General features: G+C 37.3%; 1 protein-coding gene across 1 annotated transcript in view; it reads left to right on the top strand.

Moving 5' to 3' along the window:
- CIR1 (corepressor interacting with RBPJ, CIR1) overlaps nucleotides 1–23,368 on the top strand; it is a 42,783-nt gene extending 19,415 nt beyond the window's left edge. The window contains exons 8-10 of the mRNA XM_053597670.1: nucleotides 19,394–19,500; nucleotides 20,781–20,866; nucleotides 22,585–23,368. Of these exons, the coding sequence (XP_053453645.1) occupies nucleotides 19,394–19,500; nucleotides 20,781–20,866; nucleotides 22,585–23,251 (860 nt within the window). The 3' untranslated portion in view covers nucleotides 23,252–23,368. The remainder of the gene's footprint in view (nucleotides 1–19,393; nucleotides 19,501–20,780; nucleotides 20,867–22,584) is intronic.
- Nucleotides 23,369–24,855: the final 1,487 nt, after the last annotated feature.

Here is a 24,855-nt window from a genome sequence, read left to right as displayed (position 1 = left end):
TCTTGGGCTTAAGCGATTGATTCTGTTGCCTCAGCCTCCCAAGTAGCTGGGACTACAGGCGCCTTCCACAATGCCCAGCTATTTTTGTTGTTGTTGCAGTTGTCATTATTGTTTAGCAGGCCAGGCCGGGCTCAAACCCACAAGCCTCATTGTATGTGGCTGGTGCCCTACTCACTGAGCTATGAGCACCGAGCCATAGGATGTAGTTACTTTTTAAATCTGTCAGATTTTAGAAGCTCTACCTTTTATAGTGTAAGGATGGCTTACTGAATTAATAGCTGTATTTGAAAGTTAATTCTTAGAACTGAAGTTTGTTTACTTTTTGAAATACCCAGTAATTGTGTTTGGCAGCTGTGTATTTGACATCCTACATATGAGAAAATGAGTAAATTTTTACACATGAGTAAATTTTATTTTTGAACTTTATGGTTCCAAGCTCATACTCATAGAAGATATCAGCACTACCCCTAGTTTATATTCTAATCAGAAACCTCAAACTGACCATATTAATGGAGAATAATTCCCAGTTTATAGTCAAGTCAGAGAAACAGTATTATACAAGAATGTAGGCTCGGCGCCTGTACCTCAAGCGGCTACAGCACCAGCCACATACACCAGAGGTGGTGTATTCGAGCACAGCCCGGGCCTGCCAAACAGCAATGACAGCTATAGCCAAAAAATAGCTGGGTGTTGTGACAGGCACCTGTAGTCCTAGCTACTTGGGAGGCTGAGGCAGGAGAATCGCTTAAGCCCAAAGAGGTTATTTTTGTTTTGTTTTGTTTATAGAGACAGAGTCTCACTTTATCACCCTGGTAGAGTGCCATGGCGTCACACAGCTCACAGCAACCTCCAGCTCCTGGGCTTAAGCGATTCTCTGGCCTCAGGCTCCCGAGTAGCTGGGACTACAGATGCCCACCACAATGCCCGGCTATATTTTTGTTGCAGTTTGGCCAGGGCCAGGTTTGAACCTGCCACCCTTGGTATATGGCCCCACCACCCTTGGTATATCGCCCTACCCCCTGAGCCGTAGGCGCTGCCCAAGCCCAAAGAGTTTGAGGTTGCTGTGAGCTATGACAACACGGCACTCTACTGAGGGCAACATAGTGAGACTGTCTCATTAAAAAAAAAAAAAAAGAATGTAATAGAGAATAATTGATTGTTAAATTGTGTAGTTAATAAAGGATGTGGGACTAAAATGACATTTGAAAAATTAAAATTTAGACAGGTAGAAAGAAAGGTTGACCAAAAGAAAAAGATTAGAAGAAAAACACACACATGGATTTAACTTGGATACCTTTAAATGAGTAGAATCACATTTGAAGGGCTCTTAAAAAGTTGGGCAAAAAGAATTTGGCCATTGATGAAGCAACCAGTGTTTCCCAAACTTTCCTGGTAAAGGATCACATGTGGATTTTGCTTAAATACTGGTTCCCAGGCCCTTATCCTAGAGGGGCTATTGAATAAGAGTCTGGAGAGGAGCCCTCAGGTGATGCTCATGATCTAAAAGTTTGGGAAGACTGTTGTTAGCAGAATTGATGCTGTAGAATATTGTGTGTGTATATACATGTTTTGCTTGTTTCCTTTTGCAAGGAGAATGATAAGAAAAGGAAAGATGGTTAATGTGTTGAAGGAGCTTTTTTTTTTTTTTTTTAAGTAAATATCCCACTGGGAGACAAAAGAGCTTTTTTCCCTTTTTAAGAGAAAATTAGGAGGGAGACATTTTCTAAATCATTTCTAATTCTTCACTATTGAAAACACTGAATATCCAGAACTAGGGGAGTAGCAGAATAAACTGTTGATAAGTAAACTAAAAAATACCAGTTGAATCTACACTGTAATATGAAACCACATGCACATAAATGGGGACTGGGAGGAAACATGGAGAAATAAAAATAGTTAATATGGTAATTTGGTGAAATTATAGGTAATTTTCTTATTTTAATATTAAAATGTGTGATTAAAATTGGGAAAGAAGCTTAAAAATTTGGCCTTTTCAAACATTGAATATCAGTGATATTCTTCAGAAGGCTAATGTTTTTCTTTATACTCCCTTATTAAATTTATTTTCAGAATAATTGGAACAGCTAAAGAAAGCAAAGAGTTACTGGTATGTTGTAAACACTGTATTCTTGATGAGAAATAACTAGCTGAGTTAATTCTTTGCTCAGTCATTATAGAGTAAGGTGATACGGAAATTTTCATGTCCAGTTTTTCCTTTCAAACTGACAGGGTCTGAAAACAAATACTGGTAAATACATGGGATATTTTAATTTCTTAAATCATTTATCTGATTATCTGTGAATATCTGAAGGCACTGAACTCTATGATAAAATTATGACAAATGTAAATTAAGGACTTACACTATCTAGATACCATGTATGATGAAAGTTTCTGATCTATGAGACACCATCAAGGTTGAGAAAACATCAGTTTAAGCTATGTATAAGAAGAATTGAAGATTTGGGAGAATAGTACCTTTTATGTTAGTTTATTTGTTTGTTTTATCCTTTTGCTTATTACAGAGTCATGAATATGCCCTAAAGAAATAACCATGGACACACCTCTTGGGGGAGGAACACATTTATAAGAGGGACTTTGCCTGACAAATGCAATTAGTGTAACCTGGATCTTTGTACCCTCAATGACTCCCCAACAATAAAAAAAAAAAGAGAAAGAATCATGGACATGTACAAAGATTTACTCATAAAGGTAATAGTATAATGGTCAGAGAGAGGCCAGGCAAGGTGGCTCATGCCTGTAACCCTAGCATACTAGAAAGATGAGGCAAGTAGATCACTTGAGGTCAGGAGTTTAAGACCAGCCTGAGCAAGAGCAAGACCCCTTTGCTACTCAAATTAGAAAAATTAGCCAAGCATGGTGGCAGGCACCTTTAGTTCCAGCTACTCAAGAGGCTTTAGACAAGAGAATTGCGTGAGCCCTGGAATTTGAAGTTTCTGTGAGCTAGGCCGAGGTCATGACACTCTAGCCCAGGTGACAGAGGGAGATTCTGTCTCCAAATAAATTAATAATAAAAAATAAGAAGAAAGCACCTAAATATCTGTAGTAATAAAAGGATATTAAGCAATTATTATAGGTTTTTGGGAGGGTTTTTTTGTTGTTGTTTTTGTTTTTTTTTTTTTTTGAGACAGTCTTACTTTATCACCCTCAGTAGAGGGCCGTGCATCACAGCTCACAGCAACCTCCAACTCCTGGGCTTAGGCTGTTCTCTTGCCTCAGCCTCCTGAGTAGCTGGGACTACAGGCGCCCACCATAACGCCTGGCTATTTTTTGTTGCAGTTTGGCCGGGGCCAGGTTTGGCTGGGGCCCATCACTCTTTGTATATGGGGCCGGCGCCCTACCCACTGAGCCACAGGCGCCTCCCTATAGAATATTTTTATAGTGCAATACTGTACTATGTAAAATGATATGAAAATTTCTTCTTTTTTTTTTTTTTAGCCAGTCTCACTCTGTCACCCTGGGATTGAATGCTGTGGTGTCATCATAGCTCACCACAACTTCATACTCTTAGGGTCTAGTGATCCTTATGCCTCAGGTTCCCAAGTAGCTGGAAGACTACAGGTGCCTACCACAATGCCTGGCTAGTTTCTCTATTTTTTTAGTAGAGATGGAGTCTTGCTCTTGCTCAGGCTGGTCTCAAACTCCTAAGCTCAGGTGATCCACCTGCCTTGGCCTCCCAGAGACTCACACATGTGAGTCACCAAATCTTGACAATGTAAAGATTTCTTAATAATGTAGATGTTGTTTACAACTTTTAATCAAATAAAAAAAATTATAAAACAGTTATATGTGTATTTCTCTTTATATCTTTAGGTAGAGATACAGACCCACTGAGAGATACTTCTGGAAAAAAGATGGAAGGAGATAGACCAAAATATTAATAGTGATTGTGTCTAGATGGTAGGGTTGCCTGAAATTTCTAGTTTCATCTTTTTGCTTATCTGTAGATCCATCAATGAAGGTAAATTACATTTATAAATTTTGAATTAACATGGTTTTAGAAGAAGTAAAAATTATAGGTAGAAAAGAATTAAAGTTGTATTGCTCAGTTAATGCCATTAAATTTTGACTTGAATTTAGCAGTAGTACTTAACAAAAACTAATAAAACTCTTAAAGATTTCCCCAAAACAAAATCAAAACCCTATCAAATAAGAAAGCAAATAATGATGCTGTATTCTGAATTTGAATGCAATGAAAAATAAACTGACCAATTTCCTAATCCACTTGCTGATTCAAGCTAAAAAAATCTTTTCATTTAAAAAAAACACCTATTGAATAATGTCTCACCAGTGAATAGAGATTATTTTTGCAATAAGGCAATTTCAGTGGATGTGGTTATCATGGGATAATCACACCCCTGGGGTATAGCCTTGTGCTTGTAATCTCCCAGGAGTGTAATTATTTCATGATAACCGTACCCCCTGGTGTTACATTATTTCTATTATGAAATTCTTAGTTTAATATATAAAGTAACTTACTTTGATCACTAGAAACTGCAAGGTGCTGTTAGAATGTTCCAGCTGTGAGGTTTACAGAGACCAGCTATAAGATTTACTTCTCCTTTACAAAGTTAAATTAGGCAATCAAAATGCTTTTTTGGGCTAAGCTGGTTTAGAATCTCTTTTCTTTTGATAAGATCATCTTAAGTTTATATAGTTTTTATCCACTCCAGATACATCAAAATTATACATAAAACTTATAAGCTTCAGTGGTGATTGAATTTTTATAAGATATTTTTATACTATAATATTAATATAATTAAATGGCCAACCCACCTGCCTTTTATCTATACTCTATAGGGCTTATTCTTATCATTGACTCTTAGCATCTGTCAGTTACTTGTGTTTTTAAGGCGTATAAAAATTAAGCATCTTTCTTTAAATTGCTGTGGAACATTTCAGTAGAGCAAGTGTTTTTTTTCAACAGTTTATTGAGCTATGATTTATATTCCATACAATTTTCCCATGTAAAATGTACAATTCAGTGGCTTTTAATATATTCACAGAGTTAGACATCCATCACTATAGTCAATTTTAGAACATTTTCATTACCCTCAAAAGAAGCCCCATACCCCTTAAACCTTATCCTCCCCAGCCCTAGAATTTGCCTATTCTGGATATTTCATAGAAATGGAATCACATAGTATGTAGTAAAGAAAGGTTTTAATATAATATCATTTTCTTTGTCTTTAAATTTTACACTTTAACACAGTTAATACCATCATTTTTCTACCCCCTCACTTCCATGAAATGTATTTTCCTATGTTGCTTAAACACACACACACACAGCAGAATGAGTAGTCTCATAATTAAAAGTTCTTGCCCACACAGGGATAAGATTTCATGCATAGGTACCTATAAAAGATTAATATTAATCAGCTTGACTGTAAAAAGTATAAAACAAACTTCTGTTAAACTCTTCTTTCCCCTAGATCAGTGGTTCTCAACCTTCCTAAGGCTGCAACCCTGTAATACAGTTCCTCATGTTGTGGTGACCCCCAACCATAAAATTATTTTCGAAAATATTTTTATGGTTGGGGGTCAGCACAACATGAAGAACTGTATTAAAGGGTCATGGCCTTAGGAAGGTTGAGAACCACTGCCCTGGGTAAACATATTTTGCACATCTTTCCTTATTTGAATTTCAGATTTCTCCAAGAGGCAAGCAGGTGGTTCAGCGCCCGTAGCTCAGTGGTTAGGGCACCAGCCACATACACTGGGGCTGGCAGTTTCAAACCCAACTTAGGCCTGCTAAATAACAATGATGACAGCTACAACCAAAAAATACCCAGGTGTTGTGACAGGTGCCTGTAGTCCCAGCTACTTGGGAGACTGAGGCAAGAAAATCACTTAAGCCCAAGAGTTTGAGGTTGCTGCGAGTGGCATCACAGCACTCTACTGAGGTGACATAGTGAGACTCTGTCTCAAAAAAAAAGGAAAAAAAAACAGAAGAAACAAGGAGGTAACACTACAGAGTCACCAAGGAGAGCTGGATGTGCAGTGGCTGACATGCTTCCGTGACAGTGCCAGCCTGCCTTCAGCCTGCTTCTCCCACCCATTGTATCCCCATGGAATACAGTCCCCACTGAACTCAGCTCTGTGTCAGCAATGGAGGTGGCTGAACCACCCCTGAAACCCTCAGATGGTCATATTTTATGCACTTTGCAGATACTACATTGTTTATGAGCTGAAGGTTTGGGAAACTCTGGGTAGACCAAGTCTTGTGGTACCGGTTTTCTAACATCATTTGTTCACTTTGTGTCTCTTAGTCACATTTATGGTAATTCTTATAATTTTTCTTTTCTTTTTCTTTTTTGAGACAGAGTCTCACTTTGTTGCCCTCTGTAGAGTGCTGTAGTGTCACAGCTCACAGCAACCTCCAACTTTTGGGCTTAAGTGGTTCTCTTGCCTCAGCCTCCCTTTCCTTTTTCTCAGTCCTCCCTGTTTCCTGAGATCCAACAATATTGAAATGAGGCCAAATAGTAGTCCTACAATGGCCGCTAAGTGTTCAAGTGAACAGAAGAGTTGTATGCCTTTCATTTTAATTAAAAGCTAGAAACTATAAGTTTTGTGGGGAAGGCATGTCACAAGCTGAGACAAGCTAAAAGCTAGGTCTCTTGTACCAAATAGTTAACCAAGTTGTGAATACAAAGGAAAATTTCTTGAAGAAAATAAAAAGTGCTGCCCCACTAAACACATGAAACATCCTTATTGCTGATATGGAGAAAGTTTTAGTTGTTTGGACAGAACACAACATTCCCTTCAGCCATAGCCTAATCCAGAGCAAGGCCCTAATGCTCTTCAATACAGTGAAGGCAGAGAGAGGCGAAGAGCTGCAGAAAAAAAAGTTGGAATCCAGCAGATACTGGCTCATGCGATTTAAGGAAGGAAGCTGTCTCCATAACATAAAAGCACAAAGTGAAGCAGCAAGGGTTGATGTAGAAGCCACAGCAAGTTATCTAGAAAATCTAGCTAAGGTCATGGGCAGACACTGGATGATAGCACATCTGTTGACAGTGTGGTTTACTGAATATTTTAAGTCCACTGTTGACAGGAAAAATTCTTTTCAAAATATTACTGCTAAATATATACATATATATATATATATATATATATATTACTGCTCACTTACAACGCACTTCATAACCCAAGAGTTCTAGGGACTAAGGCCAGCCAAATCCTTTTTATACAGCAGTTATATTTCCACTTTATTTTGTTCAAAATATTTTTTAACCCCATCTCAAGACTTCTTGGCTGATGTATTGTTTAGAAGCGTATTGTTTAATCTCCAATTATTTGGGGATTTTCTAGCTATTTTTTTTTTTTTTTTTGTAGAGACAGAGTCTCACTTTGCCCTCAGTAGAGTGCCGTGGCCTCACACAGCTCACAGCAACCTCCAACTCCTGGGCTTAAGCGATTCTCTTGCCTCAGCCTCCCGAGTAACTGATTTCTAGTTTAATTCCATTGTGTACAGAGAGCATACTTTTTATGATTTCTGTCCTTTTTCATTTGTTAAGGTGTGGTATAGGGCCCAGAATGTGTTCTATTAAGTGAATATTCTATTTGACCATGGGCAGAATATATATTCTGGTTGAAGTAAATATTCCGTAATGTCAACTAGACCCAATTGATGGATGTGCTATTCATTTCAACTATATCTTGCTGATTTTTTGCTTGCTATATCTATCAGTTACTAATAGGGAGATGTTGAAGTCTCCAACTGTTAATAGTGGGGTTATCTATTTCTAAAAAGATTTTCTATCAGTTTTTGCCTCACATATTTTGATGTTCTGTTGTTAAATGCATGCACATTTGGGATTGTTATGTCTTTCTGGAGAATTGACCCCTTTATCATTTATGTAAAGCTTGTTTAGCCTTTTTTTTGAGACAGAGTCTCACTGTGTTGCCCTCAGTAGAGTGCTGTGGCATCACAGCTCACAGCAACCTCAAACTCTTGGGCTTAAATGATTCTCTTGTCTCAGCCTCCCCAGCAGCTGAGACCACAGGCACCCACTTCAACGCCCAGCTATTTTTGTTATAGTTGTCATTGTGTTTAGCAGGCCCAGGCTGGGTTCCAACCCGCCAGTCTGGTGTATGTGGCCGGAACCCTAACCAGTGAGCTATGGGCACTGACCCCTGCGTGTTTATCCCTGATAATTTTCCTTGCTCTGAAATCTGCTTGTCTGAAGTTAATATAGACACTCCAGCTTTATTTGATTAGTGTTAGTATGATATATCTTTCTCTGTTCTTTTGCTTTTAATCTATCTGTATCTTTATATTTAAGGTAGGATTCTTATGGACAACATGTATTTAGGGTCTTGTTCTTTATGTATATAATCCAATAATCTGTCTTTTAATTCCTGTCTTAAGAACATTCTTATTAAAAGTGTTGGGTGGCACCTGTGGCTCAGTGAGTAGGGCGCCGGCCCCATATACCGAGGGTGGCGGGTTCAAACCCTAGCCCCGGCTGAACTGCAACCAAAAAATAGCCAGGCGTTGTGGCGGGCGCCTGTAGTCCCAGCTGCTCGGGAGGCTGAGGCGGGAGAATCGCTGAAGCCCAAGAGCTAGAGGTTGCTGTGAGTCCTGTGACATCATGGCACTCTACTGAAGGCAGTAAAGTGAGACTCTGTCTCTACAAAAAAAAAAAAAAAAGTGTTGATTAGGCCAGGTACAGTGGTTCACGGCTCATAACCTTAGCACTCTGGGAGACCGAGACATGTGGATTGCCTAAACTCAGGAGTTGGAGAACAGCCTAAGCAAGAGTTAGAGACCCTATCTCTAAAAATAGCCAGGCATTGTGGTGAGCATCTATAGTCCCAGCTACATGGGAGACTAAGGCAAGAGGATCACTTGAGTCCAGGAGTTTGAGGTTGCTGTGAGTTGTGACGCCACGGCAGTCTGCCAGAGAGCAACGAAGTGATACTCTGTCTTCAAAAATAATAATAATAATAGTAAAAGTGTTGATTGATATAGTCAGATTAATTTCTACCATACTTGTAATTGTTTTCATTGCCGTTGGTTTTGTTTCACTTTTTGTTGCTCTGTTTCTGTTTTCTTAGTTTTAATTGGTAGTTAATTGATTCTGTTTCTCTCCTCTTAGCATGTCAGTTATACTTTTTAAAATTTTGTTAGTGGTTGCCCTAGAATTTGCATTACACATTTACAAGTAATCTAAGTCCACTTTCAATTTCGTTAGTGCTTGTACCTATATGCCTAACAAGGTAACTCAGTTCCTGTTATATAACTGAATTTGTCCTTCCCCTCCTTTATAATATAGCTGTCATACATTTCATTTATCCATAAGCTATAATCATTCAATGTTGTTGTCATTATTATTTTAAATAAAGTGTTATCTTTTAGATCACTTAAGAATATGAAAAATAGCAGGTTTTATTTTGTCTCCATTTATTTCTCAGATACTGTTTATATAGATCTGAGTTTCTGGCATATGTTATATTCTATCTCTCTAAAGAACTTTTTAAAATTTTTAATATTTCCTGCAAGGCAAATCTACTGACAAAAAATTCCTCAATTTTATTTTGTCTAAAAAGGTCTTTATTTCACTTTCACTTTAAAAAACATTTCAGATTAATATGAGGGTACAGATGATTAGGTTACACTGAATCTGCTAGGCAAAGTCCAGGTGGTAGTCGTGCCCCTCCCCGAGAAGGTGCGCAATATATACTTTACATGGTGCCGGTTAAGTAAGGGTAGACAATTCCCCTCCCACCTCCCTTCTCTCTTTCTGCTCTCACCCCCATTTAAGTTTAATTGTGTTTTTCTCTCATGTGGGCATGTATTTATTCATCTACTGGTTTCATATGAGTATTGAATACGTGAGATATTTGATTGCTTTTCCATTCTTGTGATACTTTACTAAGGAGAATGTTCTCCAGCTCCATTCAGGTTAATATGAAAGATGTAAAATCTCTATCTTTTTTTATGGTTGAATAATATTCTGTGGTATTCACCTTCACTTTTGAAGGATGATTTCACTAGATACCATATCTCTTCATCTTTTTGTTTGTTCGTTTTTTCTTTGGGGAGGACAGGGTCTCTATCTCCTGGCCTGGAGTGCATGTCATCATCATAGCTCACTGCAACTTACTGGTCTCAAAACAATCCTCCTGCCTCAGCCTCCTAAGGAGCTGGAGCTATAGGCATATACCACCAGCTGATTTTTCTTTTCTTTTGTAGAAATGGAGTCTTGCTCTTGCTCATGCTGATCTCAAGCTCCTGGCTTCAAGTACTCCTCCCACCACTGCCTCTTAAAGTACTAGCATCACAAGCATAAGCCACCATGCCCAGCCTTTCATCTTTGACTTACTGTTTCCATTTCCGTGCTCACATTGCCCATCTGTTCTTGCATGCTGTCCTCTTTTCCATTAGAACCTTTAGCAGATTAATTTTAGTTATTTTAAATTCCCAGTCTGATAATTCCAGAATTTCTGCCATATTTGGGTCTAGTTCTGCCATATTTGGGTCTAGTTTTCCCTTTAGGTTAGTTGTTTTTTTTTTTTTTTTTTTTTTTTAGCATGCCTTATAATTCTTGGATGAAAGCCAGACATGGTATATGGGAGTAACAGGAACTGAGGGAAATAGGCCTCAGTGTGAAGTTTTATGTTTAATTTGGCTGGGAGTCAGGCCGTGTTTGCTATAACTGTAGATATCAGAGGCTAGAATTTCCTCGAGTATCCTTACTTTTGTTTCCTCTTGTTATGTTTGGGTTTCCCAAGAGACTCCTCCTTTAATATGTGTAGGAAAGGTCTTGTAGTTCTTTCATTGGTAATCCCCTAGTATTAGACAGGAGCCCTCTTGATGTGGTGGTAACATGTAGAAGGTAGGGGAGCATTCTGTAATCCTGTGATTAGCTCCCAGTCTTTTAGTGAGCTCGTGCTCACTAAAGTGTTTCTCAGCTTTTTTCCCCCACACTTCTCAGCTTTGTTTTTCCCTGTAGGTTAGGCTCTGATAAAATAGTCACTCTTGAGAATACGCATTTATGATGGACGATAAAATGCTCTAGGCATATTTCACAATGGTTACTTCCCCTTCCCATTGATGGAAGGGAAGTCCAGGATATTGTTCTTTGGTCTGTACACTGAGGACCTGGTAAGGCTCCTGGGAGTAAAGCTCACAGAAGTGTGGGGTCTCACTATGGTTGGGCGCCAGGAATTTTTCCTCTCTCAAGATAGTCCATGCTCAGGTTCCAACAATTAGTTCCTTTTTAAGAATTCCTACTGGTTGCTGGTTTCCAGCAGTGGTTTCTTATTCTGGTAAGCTGTGATTCTTTGTATCTGTTTGTCTTGCCAGTGTTCAGGGCAGTGGTTTGCCCTGTGATCTCAGTTCTCTAAGAGGCCTAAAAGACTTGATTTTCAGTTTTTTCAGCTTTTTTTCTTATTATGACAATAGGGGAAACTTTCAAGTTCTTTATATATTGTACTCTGAAAGCCAGAAGTTATACGTAGTGAAAGCAACAAAATAAATAAATATTGACTCCAAATTTGTTAACATTTGCTTCATTATTTTAATATGATAATTAATTCACTATTTGAGTTTTGGATTTTTAAATTTAAGTTAGTGTATATATATAGTTTGCCATAATTTTTTTACTTAGCTATAACCTTTTAAATATTTGGAACTGACTAGACATGATAATATGACAAATTTCATGATTTGAATAAAAATAAAGAATTCTAAGGGTGCAGCACCGTGGCTCACGCCTGTAATCATAGCACTGTGGGAGGCCGAGGCGGGTATATTGCCTGAGTTCACAGGTTCAAGACCAGCCTGAGCTAGAGAAAGACCATGGCTCTAAAAATAGAGACGAACGTTGTGTTAGGCACCTGAAGTCCCAGCTATTTGGGAGGCTAAGGCAAGAGAATGACTTGAGCCCAAGAGTTTGAGGTTGCTGTGAGCTATGATGCCATGGCACTCTACCAAGGATGACAAAGTGAGATTTTGTCTCTTTAAAAAAAAAAAAAAAGAGAGAGAGGCCCGGTGCCTATGGCTCAGGCGGCTAAGGTGCCAGCCACATACACCTGAGCTGGTGCGTTGGATTCCAGCCCAGGTGCGCCAAACAACAATGCCAGCTGCAACCAAAAAAATAGCCGGGTGTTGTGGCAGGCGCCTGTAATCTCAGCTACTTGGGAGGCGGAGACAAGAAAATCACTTGAGCCCAGGAGTTGAGTTGGAGGTTGCTGTGAGCTGTGATGTTATGGCACTCTACCCAGGGGAACAGCTTCAGGCTCTGTCTCAAAAAAAAAAAAAAATTCTAAATAGTGTCATTGGATATACTAGACATATACAGAATTTCTTTTTTAAAAATGTTGCCTGAGTTCCAGACCCATCAAAATGGCTAAAATGATAGGTAATTAAATTTTCAAGTGCCACTGTCCAATCCAATCTCGTTTACACTGTACCTTTCCATGTGTTTAAACAGTATGAAAATGAATAGTTTAAAGTCTTTCATTACACTTTTTGCAAAGATTTATTTTTATATTGGTGCTCTTTTCCTTGCCTAATTTTCCCTAACTCTTGGTTTCATTTTTTTTTTTTTTTTTAAAGAATGCCACACTAAGCTGTGGTACTGAGAGAAGTTTTCTAGGGCAGGAGCTCCCACATGCTGTTCCTGTGTTTTTTCATCAACCTTTTCATATTAAAGGCATTTTTGTTGCTTGAAAATTTTACCCAAAATAATTACTTGATCATAAGCTAGAAAGACACTTAAGTACATACTGGAGGAACTTTCTGTAGAAAAAAGAGAGAAGATACTATATACATTCCTGAATCTGTTGTGGAATTTCCTCATACAACTCCTTGAGGAAGTTGAATCCTACCAGCATAGCCATTAAGATAGCCCTAAAGCTGATGTCAGACTTTTTTGTTGTTGTTGTTTTGAGACAGAGTCTCAAGCTGTTGCCCTGGGTTGAGTGCAGTGCCATCATAGCTCACAGCAACCTCCAACTGAGGCTGAAGCAATTCTCTTGCCTCAGTGTTTCTGTTTTTAGTAGAGACAGGGTCTCTCTTTTGCTCAGGCTGGTCTCAAACTCATGAGCTTAAGCAATCCACCCGCCTTGGCCTCCCAGAGTGCTAGGATTACAGGTGTGAGCCACCACATCCCTCCTGATGTCAGACTTTTAAAAAATCCTCCAACATAATTCTATTGCAGAAGAAACATTTATATTACCAGAATCTCATTAAAGCTAAACTCCTGCAGTAGGCGTATGTTGAAACTAATAAAAAGAGGATTGACCTCAGGCGGCGCCTGTGGCTCAGTGAGTAGGGCATATACTGAGGGTGGTGGGTTCAAACCCAGCCCCGGCCGAACTGCAACAACAAAAAAAAATAGCTGGGCGTTGTGGCGGGCGCCTGTAGTCCGAGCTGCTCGGGAGGCTGAGGCAAGAGAATCACATAAGCCCAAGAGCTGGAGGTTGCTGTGAGCCGTGTGACACCACGGTACTCTACCGAGGGCAGTAAAGTGAGACTCTGTCTCTACAAAAAAAAAAAAAAAAAAAAAGGATTGACCTCAAAATAAAGAGGTGAAGATAGGCAGCATTTCTCTAATATGTAATTTGTAGTTGATCATAGTTGATTGTACTCTGTTGTAGTTGATTATATTTCTCTCATTTATAATACGTTTTTGATTTTTATGTTCTTAAAAATTTGTATGCAAAAGGAAGCTAGTTTAACTGAAAAGAAATATCGACCTATTAAAGAAATTTTTCAGTAAAACTTGTCCATCACAGTGCTTCAAAAGTCAAAATGCTGCTCTTTATTTCTACTTTTAAATGTGGGTTATGGGCTATTTTAAGTGATTAAACCATATGCATTATTATAATTCAGTGATTCAATTTGTTGTTAATGTCTGTTCCTTGGAATTCCATTGATTTGAACTAATTAATTTCAATCCTGTCCCATCAATAAACGTTCTGTGTTAAAAGCTAGTGTGGAATTAGTGGAGGCTACACTTCCCATAATTTCAAAGGATATTAGGATTCTCCCATCACGGTCATAACTCTCTTTTATATGATTCCTGATACCATCCTTTCATCTCCTCAAGGTCTGTCAGCTTCAAGTAAAGGAAATTAGCTTATGATTATCTGAGAATGAATAAAATGTAGTCCACCTAGTAAATATTAATTCTTCTACCCAAATCATATTTAATTAACTTAACATGAACCTTCATGTTCTACTCACTAGTTGAGTAAATGAAAGGAAAGGCTTTACTAACTATACTAAACATTATTATTTAATATCTCCTCTGAATATATAATATAAATGCATAATTTGTTTTTCCTCTGAAATTTTCTCAAAAATTTTATGAACCTAAAGGCAAAAACCAAGTTCTCTCAATAATACCTAGTAATTTTTTTTTTTTTTTGAGACAGTCTCACCATGTTGCCCTCAGTAGAGTGCTGTGTGTGTCACAGCTCACAGCAACCTCAAACTCATGGGCTTAAGCAATTCTCTTGCCTCAGCCTCCCAAGTAGCTGGGACTACAGGCACCTGCCACAGCACCCAGCTGGGTTTTTTTGTTGTCGTCGTCATTGTTGTTTAGGTGGCCCAGGCCAGGTTCAAACCTGCCAGCCTAGGTGTATGTGGCTGGCGCTCTACCCACTGAGCAACCGGTACCCGCCCACCCAGTAATTTTTTTTAATCATTTTCTATTTTATATACCAGGGTTGTTTAAGTTCATATTCCCTATGCAGAGCTTTCCTCATAGTTAGAGAGATGTGTGGTATATAAATATAATGAGAATCTATAGTACCTTAGTCACTCACTAATTATCGTAGACCGATTTAAAATATCAAGTAAAACGCAGTGGTCTTTGTACAGTATGGAGTTTGACAAATGCATGCACCCAGATAACCAGTGTCCTTGACAAGATACAGAGCATTACCTTCAACCTAGAAAATGCCCTTTCCAGTCTGCTTCTTCCTCCCACAACCACTTTTCTATTTTCTAATCCCATATTAATTTTACCTGTTGTTGAACTTCATATAAATGAAATCACACAGTATGTACTCTTTTGTGTCTGACTTTTTTTCCCCCAGAGATGGGGTCTCACTGGAGTGCAGTGGCATAATCATAGCTTACAGCAGCCTCCAACTCCTAGCTGGGCTCAAGTGATCCTCCCACCTTAGCCTCCAGAGTAGTTTGGGACTACCGCACGTGCCATCACTCCTAGCCAATTTTTTTAGAGGTGGCTCTTGCTGTATTTCCCAGGCTGCTCTTACATCAGCCTCCTGAAGTGCTAGGATTATAGCATGTGCCACTACACCAGGCCTGACTTCACTGATTCAGCATGTTTTTGAGGTTCATGGAAGCATAATTAAGAGTCAATATTTGGCAGCACCTGTGGCTCAAAGGAGTAGGGCACTGACCCCATATGTCGGAGGTGGTGGGTTCAAGCCCAGCCCCGGCCAAAAAAAAAAAAAAAAAACTGCAAGAGTCAATATTTATTGAAAACATGGTGCTAACTTCTAATATTTAATGTTCATGACAACACAAATCACCTTTTTTACTCCTCTAGGACTGTAAATTAACTTTATTATTACTGGGCTATCATCTCTAAAATATTTATATGTAAGTAAGTTGAAAAGTAAGTATTACAGTAATAAAAATGTAATCAAAGATAAGTCAATATGTCTATATATTCTGGAAGGCAAGATATTTTAGTAAATTGATTTTTATTAGGATACAATAAGGACAGTCTCACATTCCTTTGCCTTTATGTGTTTTCCAGACACATAGACTAAAATGAAATGTTCAATTTTTTATGTTGTGTGTTTTAATAGAGATCAACTAGCTGTCTTCAATATGAACTTGGGATAAAGAAATTAGAAACCCTATTGTTTCCAACCTCCACTAAGATGAACTGGCAGTGTGTCAGGAAAATTCCCAGTATGAAACAGTTTCATTACAATTTAGTACAAATAGTCCTTGCATAACCTTTAGAAAATCATACATAAAACATTCTCGTCTATATAAATAAAAATCACCCACACACTTTATTAATAGCTTTATTCACTTTTTTTCCTGGGTCTTAAGCTGCATGTTCCTACCGTGCACCCCTTTTTAGTCTTTTTTAAAGATAACTTTCTGTAAGCTTTTTTAAAAGCAGAAAGGTTATGATATTAGGAATAAAATATAAGATAATTCTTGATAATTCCCAGTAGACACAGATCTCCCTCTTGATCACATGCTATCACTAGAGTCTCCAAGTATGTCCTTTTTACATTTAGTGACAGGGACTGCCTTATTCACTAGATACAGTCAATTTACCTGTAGTAAAGAAAAAAGGACAGTTTGTACTTAAATGGAAAAATCGATTTTATTTGTGATAATGTCTGAGGTTTATTTTAAAACATTTTAAGATTATACTGTTGTTGCAATGCAATAAATACATGATGAAAGTGGTTTCAAGAACATATCTGGTAGAAGTATCAACCTTTTTCTTTTGCTAGAACTGTAAGCCAGAAATTTGTTTTCAGCTGTTATTTTACTGAATCTAAACTTTAGAATACTTTCTGTATATTTCTCCAACATATGTTATATAAAATACCAATACTTTAACATATCACAGCAAAGAAAGTGTACAAAATTAATGTTGATAGCAATTTTTTTCAATGGCTTTTCTAAGGTAGAACATTGGTTTTCTTGTTTGGAGGCTGAGCCCAGCTTAGGTGAGATAATCTAGAAAGGAGCCCTCACAAATCTGCATTTTAGAACAAATGCCCCTTTTCTTAATTCTCTAGAATGATTCTGCAATAGTAAATTTAAGAGTAAGCCTGACCAGGCCTGGTGGCTCCTGCCTGTTCTCTAGCACTCTGGGAGGCTGAGGCAGGAAGGTCTTTTGAGCATAGAAGTTCAAAACCAGCCTGAGCAAGAATGAGACTCCATCTCTACTAAAAATAGAAAAATTAGCTAAGCATTATGGCATGTACCTGTAGTCCCAGCTACTCAGGAGGCTGAGGCCGGAGGATTGCTTAAGCATGAGTTTGAGGTTGCAGTGGCATTTTACCCAGGGCAGCAGTGTGATAACTATGTATCTCAACAACAACAACAAAAAGAGTAAGCCAAACATTCCAGAGACCCAATTCCAGGTGTAATTTAAAATTTTAAGGCACCATACATAAAAATAATTATTTTGCATTTGAACATATCAACATTTTGAGTTCTCAGAGACCTGGGATCAGTTCTATCAATTTAACTCTACATAAACACTCTTATGGTGATAAGAAAGTATGAAGATATTTACTAAATTTAACTTCATTCAACCTGACTTGTCCAGTTCCTAAACCCAGAACTCTTGATGATAAGAGAAAGCGTAAGTACAATATGTGAAAAAGACTAGATTTTGAAAGATACTACTGCTATTATAAAAGCATTTAAATTATAAAGACTATCACAAAATAGTCAGGAAAGTTGTATATATCTGCTGATAAAAATAATAGTTATTATTTATTGAGTACGGCTTGCCAGCTACTTGATGAGTATATGAACCTTACAATGTGAGATATGATAAGTTTATATACTACACAAACGCCCTTAGAAGAGTAATGTTTGTTTTACAATTTGCGTAATCTTCATAACACTGAGGAAAGAGATCATCTTATCTAGAGGTAGGTGGAAATTCTGTAAAGAAGGCATGTTTTAGTCTGGGTGAGGTAGCTCACGCCGGTAATCCCAGCATTCTGGAAGGTCAAGGCAGGAGGATCCCTTGAGCTCAGACGTTCAAGACCAGCCTGAGCAAGAGCAAGAGCCCGTCACTGCTAAACATAGAAAAAAAAAAACTAGCCAGGTGTGTGGTGAGCGCCAAAAGTCCCTGCTGCTTGGGAGGCTGAGGCAAGAAGATTGCTCAAGCCCAAGAGTTTGAGTTTGCTGTGAGCTATGATACTAGGGCTCTGCCCAGGACAACAAAGTGAGAATCTGTCACACACACACACACACACACACACAAAAAAAAAAAAACAGAAGGCATGTTTTCTAAAACAGTTTATTAAAACTACTCACCTTCGGTAGAATCACTTGAGGCCAGGAGTTCTATACCAGCCTAAAAGGGCAAGACCTCATCTTTACTAAAAAAAGGCAAATTAGGTTCAGTTCCCATAACTCAGTAGTTAGGGCACTGGCCACATACAGGGAGGCAGGTGCGTTCAAACCTGGCCTGGACCTGCTAAACAAGAAAACTACAAAAAAAAAAAAAAAAGCCAGGCATTGACAAATAAACAGGTTTGAATATCTTGGTTTCCATGGTAACGTGTAAGTGAATGTGCAAATTAAGGGTTAAAAACCCAATAAAACAGTAAAAAAAAGGGGGGGAATAGACAAATTAGCAAACTAAAAAATCCATTTTTAAACATTTTCCATCCCCCACCCTCCCTTACAAATTCCTTGTCAGCAATAACTATCTCATTCTTGTTATATTACGGATAACATCACCTAGGATAGTTTACCTAAGCCGATGTAGACAATTCAGGCCACAAACTACATACCTGCCATGAAAATGCTGTTATGAGTTTGCTACCCACAGAGAAAACAAAATGAAAACAAATAAAAGGAAGAATGTTCTACCTTCCATAAACCTTATATTTGAGGGAAGGGGACAGACCTTAAAAAACTTTTTTTTTTTAATCTATTATTGTTTCATGTTTGGAGACCAAAAAGAAGCTTACTTTTCAGTTTGGGGTTTTGCAAAAGTGGAATTACCAGTTTGTGAGAAATATAAAACATGCACACCTGTAGCTAGCCCAAAATTGCTTGTCACCAACCTCAAACTAACTCTACATTTTTAAAATTGGGGTGTATATATAAGCAAGATTAACTATTTTATGGTTATGCCTAGGGAGGGAGGGTGAATGCACGTGCACGTGTGTGTGCACGCATGCGCGTGCGTGCTGATTACGGAATACATGGCAATGTATTCAGTATTGGTATTTGATAAATAAGTGTGATGGATTTTGAATTAGACACTAGAATAATAAATTGCTCATGTACTTCAAAGGATTTCTTTTAATAAAATTAAACTTACTGAGAGAATAACTATTAAAAATGTAGTTTTTTATCATTTTGCTTTGATTTTATACTAAAAATCTGCCAACCAGACAAGATAGAAATGTATCTTTTTCAATATGACAAAGTTATATAAGAAGAGCCTCCCTTTGCACATAAAGAAAAATGCAATTATTTTCTATTCTGAATCTCCAGACTGCTGTTTTAGAAAATCATATCTGATTATTTGCTCAGCAGAAGATTATTGAGTTGATTTAACTGTGATTTTACTTAACAAAGCTTCAACTGCATTCCTGCTGTGGAGTCCGAAAAAGGTAGAGACATATAAATGATACATTCAAACTGATTTTTTTTGAACAGGTCCATCAATGCACCCCTCGGAGCTAATAGCGGAGATGAGAAACAGTGGGTTTGCACTGAAACGAAATGTACTGGGGAGAAACTTGACCGCAAATGATCCATCACAGGTAATGATCTTTTTATCAGTAAGCTGAAAATGTCTATAAATCTAAATGTGATTGCTTGTGAATTGCTACTTAATGTTTTCCAATATGCATATATCCATAGGAAAGTAAGATAGAGCAAAGAAAATGCCCAAAATGTATTTTGATTTTGCTTCTTTATTATTTTAACCTAAATGAGAAATTGTTTGTAAACCTATATTTTAATAAATGAAACGGCTCCTCTGGGTTTATGTGGATAAAATACACAACTGAACAACTGATACATTTGTTGTTTTCTCCTTCCTATAACTACTCCTGAGGTGACATTAATACATCCAATGGGAAGGAGTATTTAAAAATAAACCTTTAAAAATTGTAGAAAATATTTTAAACTTTAACTTATGAAACTATACATAAATCTAGAAAATGAATTTGAAAGGCATAAGTTTGATAATGTGCTATTGAAGTAATAAAGGCTAAAATTGTGGATATTTCGATCTTCCTCTAAGGTTCATGATCTTTTTTTATATTTTATTAAATTAAACCAGAAAATAACCAGGCGTTGTGGCGGACGCCTGTGGTCCCAGCTACTTGGGAGGCGGAAACAGGAGACTCACTTGAGCCCTTGGAGGTTGCTGTGAGCTGTGATGCTATGGCACTCTACCCAGGGCGACAGCTTGAGGCTCTGTCTCAAAAAAAAAAAAAGAATAAAATATTTAAACTGGCAAGTGTTCACGTTCCAGAGATAGTGGAAACCATGGTGTAAATGGTTTATCTATGGTTTATCTACATAAATGTTTATCTATGTTTTTCTATTGTCCATTTCCTGATAAAGTTTCCTAATGCTGGCAAAGGAGTTGTTGTGTTTTGTTTTTTGTTTTGAAACAGAGTCTGACTCTGTCTCCCTGGGTAGAGTGGTGCGGGATCATAGCTCACAGCAACCTCAGACTCTTGGGCTGAAGTGATCCTCTTACCTCAGCCTCCTGAGTAGCTGGGACTATAGGCGCCTGCCATAACTCCCAGTTGTTTTTAGAGATAGGGTCTTACTCATGCTCAGACTGGTCTCGAACTCCTAAGCTCAAGCAATCCACCCACTCTAGCCTCCCAGAGTGCTAGGATTACAAGCATGAGTCACTGTGCCTGGCCTCAGAAAAATTGTTTTAATTCCTTCCCACTTCCAAATCCAAAATATCATATTTATCTCCAGTGTGTCCCTAATACAAAACACCTTATTTGTTTCTTTCATATCTGATAACTAACCTGTCTCGAAATCTAGCAATTTAATGATGTCTTTGCTGACTCAGGAGTATGTTGCAAGTGAAGGTGAAGAAGATCCAGAAGTGGAATTTTTAAAGTCACTAACAACCAAACAAAAACAGAAACTTCTCAGGTAACTTTAAAGTATATACTTAATAGATTTATTTTTTCTTTGTTTCATCTTTGTATTATATTTAATTCTGATCCTAAGAACTCATGAAAGTCCTTAAACAATACATCATATTTGATTTATTCTTCAACTATACTTAACAGTTTTGTATTTCTTTTCAGTAATATGAAATGAATTTAAGATTGTATACTTAGACTCGGCACCCATACACAGTGGTTACGGTGCCAGCCACATACACTGAGGGTGGCAGGTTTGAACCCAGCCCGGGCCAACTAAACAACTGCAACAAAAAAATAGCCGGGCGTTGTGGTGGGCGCTTGTAGTCCCAGCTACTTGGGAGGCTGAGGCAAGAGAATCGCTTAAGCTCAAGAGTTTGAGGTTGCTGTGAGCTGTGACACCACAGTACTCTACCGAGGGTGACATAGTGAGACTCAATAAAAAAAAAAAAAGATATTGTATACTTAGATTATACCACAAAATTACTGCGCTTTTCAGAACACTTACTTTGGAAATACATGTTGTAAACTTGTTTGTGGTTTTACTTTTCATAATAGATTTGTCCTTTCACATAGTTTATTCTTAGGAAACATTTTTGGCCATGTATTTTTTTAACATTTTATAAAATTTTCTGAGGAATGCAGAAAGAATGATTAAATTTAAGGTAAACATGAACTTTGCTAAACAGACTACCTCTGGATTAAAGAATCCAAGAAATATCTGCTAAGTCCAATAGAGGGAGCTCATGATGGTTTTTCAGTAGTTTTGGGAATTGCTGGAGAGAACCTGGAGTTTTATTTTCAAAGTAACTCAAACATATCATAGAAACAGTTTACTCTCCTGAGAATGTGAAATACTCTTTACAAATTTAGCATACCTTAATGGAATTTTCCTAATTATTTATAAAACTAAACAATTGTTGCAAATTTTGATTATATTATTTTGTAAGGCCAAAGAAGAATGCCAAAATTTTAAAGTGTATTCTTACTCAGAATTTCTGGGGACTGTACTCTTGAATTTTGATAATGTAATGTTGATTAATGTTTCTATACTTTAAAATAGTACATATGTAAAACAATTTTTCATCTGATTATACCTACACATTTGAATTTATCATAAGTTCAACTGATGTTACACACCTTTCACAGGTTTTCTTTAAATCAAGATGACCATGTATTTAGAGAGCTATATAATTTCAAATTATGACTCAGAATTTTTTAAAATTATAATTTACATATTTTAGAAATGGAGTCTTGCTACATTTCCCCACTGTACTTGAACTCCTGGGCTCAAGTGATAAGCCATTGCACCTGGCTAAGAATCTTTTTTTTTTTTGTAATAGTCATTATTAATGAAGTATGGAGTATTAAATGACTTAATATGTTTAATTTTTAAACTTAATTGTATACATGCCTTGAATAATTTAAAAGAAAGAAAATGATTTGTCATCTAATAAATTAAATAATGTGTTCATATGGGTCTCTCTCTCTCTTCTCCTTCATGAGAGGACCCCACTTCCCACTCTCTTTGGAAGTACTCTAAACTTTCTCTTTGTTTTTCCTAAATAAACTCTCTCTTTGTTACCCTGAAAAAAATGATGTATTCATATGTAGATACTATTTTTAGTAGTTTCTAAGAAAACATAATATCTGTTCATAATTTTATAGTTAGCAAAAGGACTATTTTTCACACAGTCTGTTATTATTTTTTATTCCCAATTATAGGAAATTGGATCGACTTGAGAAGAAAAAAAAGAAAAAGAAAAAAGATAGAAAGAAGAAAAAGCTTCAGAAGAGTAGAAATAAACACAAGAAACATAAAAGAAAATCATCATCATCCTCTTCCTCTTCTTCCTCTTCCTCAACTGAGACTTCAGAAAGCAGTAGTGAGAGTGAGAGTGACAACAAGTCAAAAAAAGTAGAAAAGAAGAAAAGAAAGAAAAACAAGTGTTCAGAGCATCACAGTGATTCTGAAGAGAAGGACAAGTCTAAGAAGAGAAAACTTGAACTTTCTAGCAGTCACAGTAACAAGGAAAAGCCTAGGTTTTTAAAACAAGAAAGTTCTTGGGAGAACAGCAAATGGAGCCATTCTGACCAAACATCCAGAAGCCGTAATCATAGCCCAGAGAAGAGAGGGTCTGAACGAAATGTGGGGAGCAGCAGAAGCCACAAAAGGGATGAGAGGAGTAGAAGCCGAAGCAGAAGCCCTGGTAGTTGTAAGAAAAGGGAGATAAGAAAACAACCACAGCGAAGTTCCAGTGACGAGTGGAACAGAAGAAATGACACCAGAAGCCATGGCACAGATATATACAGAAGGGAAAAAAAGCACAGAGAACACTCAGAAGATAAGTACACTAAAATGGCACAAAGAGAACGAAGCGGTAGAGAGTAAGGAGGGACTGTATGTGACAATTACCTGGGAATAAAAAAATCTCCATTTTCTTATTGAATAATTTTAGCAAGGGCCAAATTATGTACTATTGTCTTTCTAATAAAAAAGCTCTATCTTTCTCTACACAGTCATTTTAAGTATAAAAGTACATGAGCACTATAGATTCACATGTAAGAGTGAATTTTGCAAATATTTGTAAGCTATTTAGGGACTATAGAAATATTTGCTTCTGGTTTCTCGTGCCCTGTATCAGATAAAAACTGCATAAAATGGTGATATTTTCTTTGTTCTGAAACATCATTAAAAGAATGACAGTACATTAAGTGATTTTTTTTCCAGTTCAAATTTGTTGTTACTTTTAAGATTTAAATTTGCGTGAAGTAAGGTGTAATAATCATTGTTGAAATTCACTAGTCTGAACTAAACAAGGGATTGATTAATATCTCTTTAAGACTTTTAAACTCTTTTTAGGTGTTTCCATCTCCAGAGTAAGGTATTTACATTTGGATAATGTACTAGTTCTCTATCCTTCCATACAAGTTGCCTCAAACTTAAAACAACCCACATGTATCGTTTTAACAGCCCTAGAGATCAGAAATCTGACATGGGTCTTACTGGACTAAAATCAAGGTGTCAGCAGGATTGTGTTCCATCTGAAGGCTCCAGAAGAGAATGTTTGCTCACCTATTCCAGCATCTAGATGCCACCTGAACTCCTTCTCTTCTGGCCCCTTCCTCCATTTTCAAAGCTAACAAAGGGGTCAAGTCCTAACATCTCATTGCTCTGACACTTTGACATTCTGCATTCCTCTTCCAATTTTAAGGCCCCTATTGGTTACATTGTGCCCACCTGAAGAATCCTGCACTAATCTTTTCCTTTTAAGATCAGCTGATTTGCAACCTTAATTCCCCCTTTCTATGTAATGGATAATAACATATTCGCAAGTTCCAGAGGTTAAGACATCTACATCTTTGGGGACCATTATTCTGCCCCCCGTAAATGGCCTTTACTAGTGCTACTGGCATACTGCTGTTAAAGGTTTTACTTTGAAAGATTAAGCTTTTATATAATGTCACAAATGAAGCAATGCAAACGATTTTGGTATGTTTCATGAGTATAAGGCATCTTTAAATTTAGCTGCAAACTTCCCCATATGTTTCAAAGAATCTGATAAAGAAAAACTATAGAAAAAATTAATTGAAATTAACAGGTAACATGTAATGCCAAAAAACATATTTCAGCTCGTGGACACAAATATTTTTGTCATCAGGGTTCCATATTTTTAAAACATTTAATAACAAAAGAAATATTAGATGGTTGCATAGTTGGCAAAGTTTCATAATTTCTGTAAGAAAGTAAAAAAATCTTAAAACAGTAAAGTAAAACCACTCCACATAGGCTGCTATTTATGTCTTTGCCTTGACCGTGTACACACAGAATAAATGTCTTCTGATTTAAGAGAATCTAAATAAAGGTGTAGCAACCTTTTGATGATGTGGCTTCTTAAGAGTCAGAGGAGGAAGGAACTTGAATTCCTTCTACAGTATTCTTTTTTACTTACAGTGCACCTCAAAGATTCCATTCCTTCTCTTAAAAAAAAAAGC

The sequence above is a fragment of the Nycticebus coucang genome, chromosome 7 (assembly GCF_027406575.1).
Source record: "Nycticebus coucang isolate mNycCou1 chromosome 7, mNycCou1.pri, whole genome shotgun sequence".
Lineage (NCBI taxonomy): Eukaryota > Metazoa > Chordata > Mammalia > Primates > Lorisidae > Nycticebus > Nycticebus coucang.
Note: the sequence above shows the minus strand (reverse complement) of the source record. Positions and strands in the feature narration are given on the sequence as shown.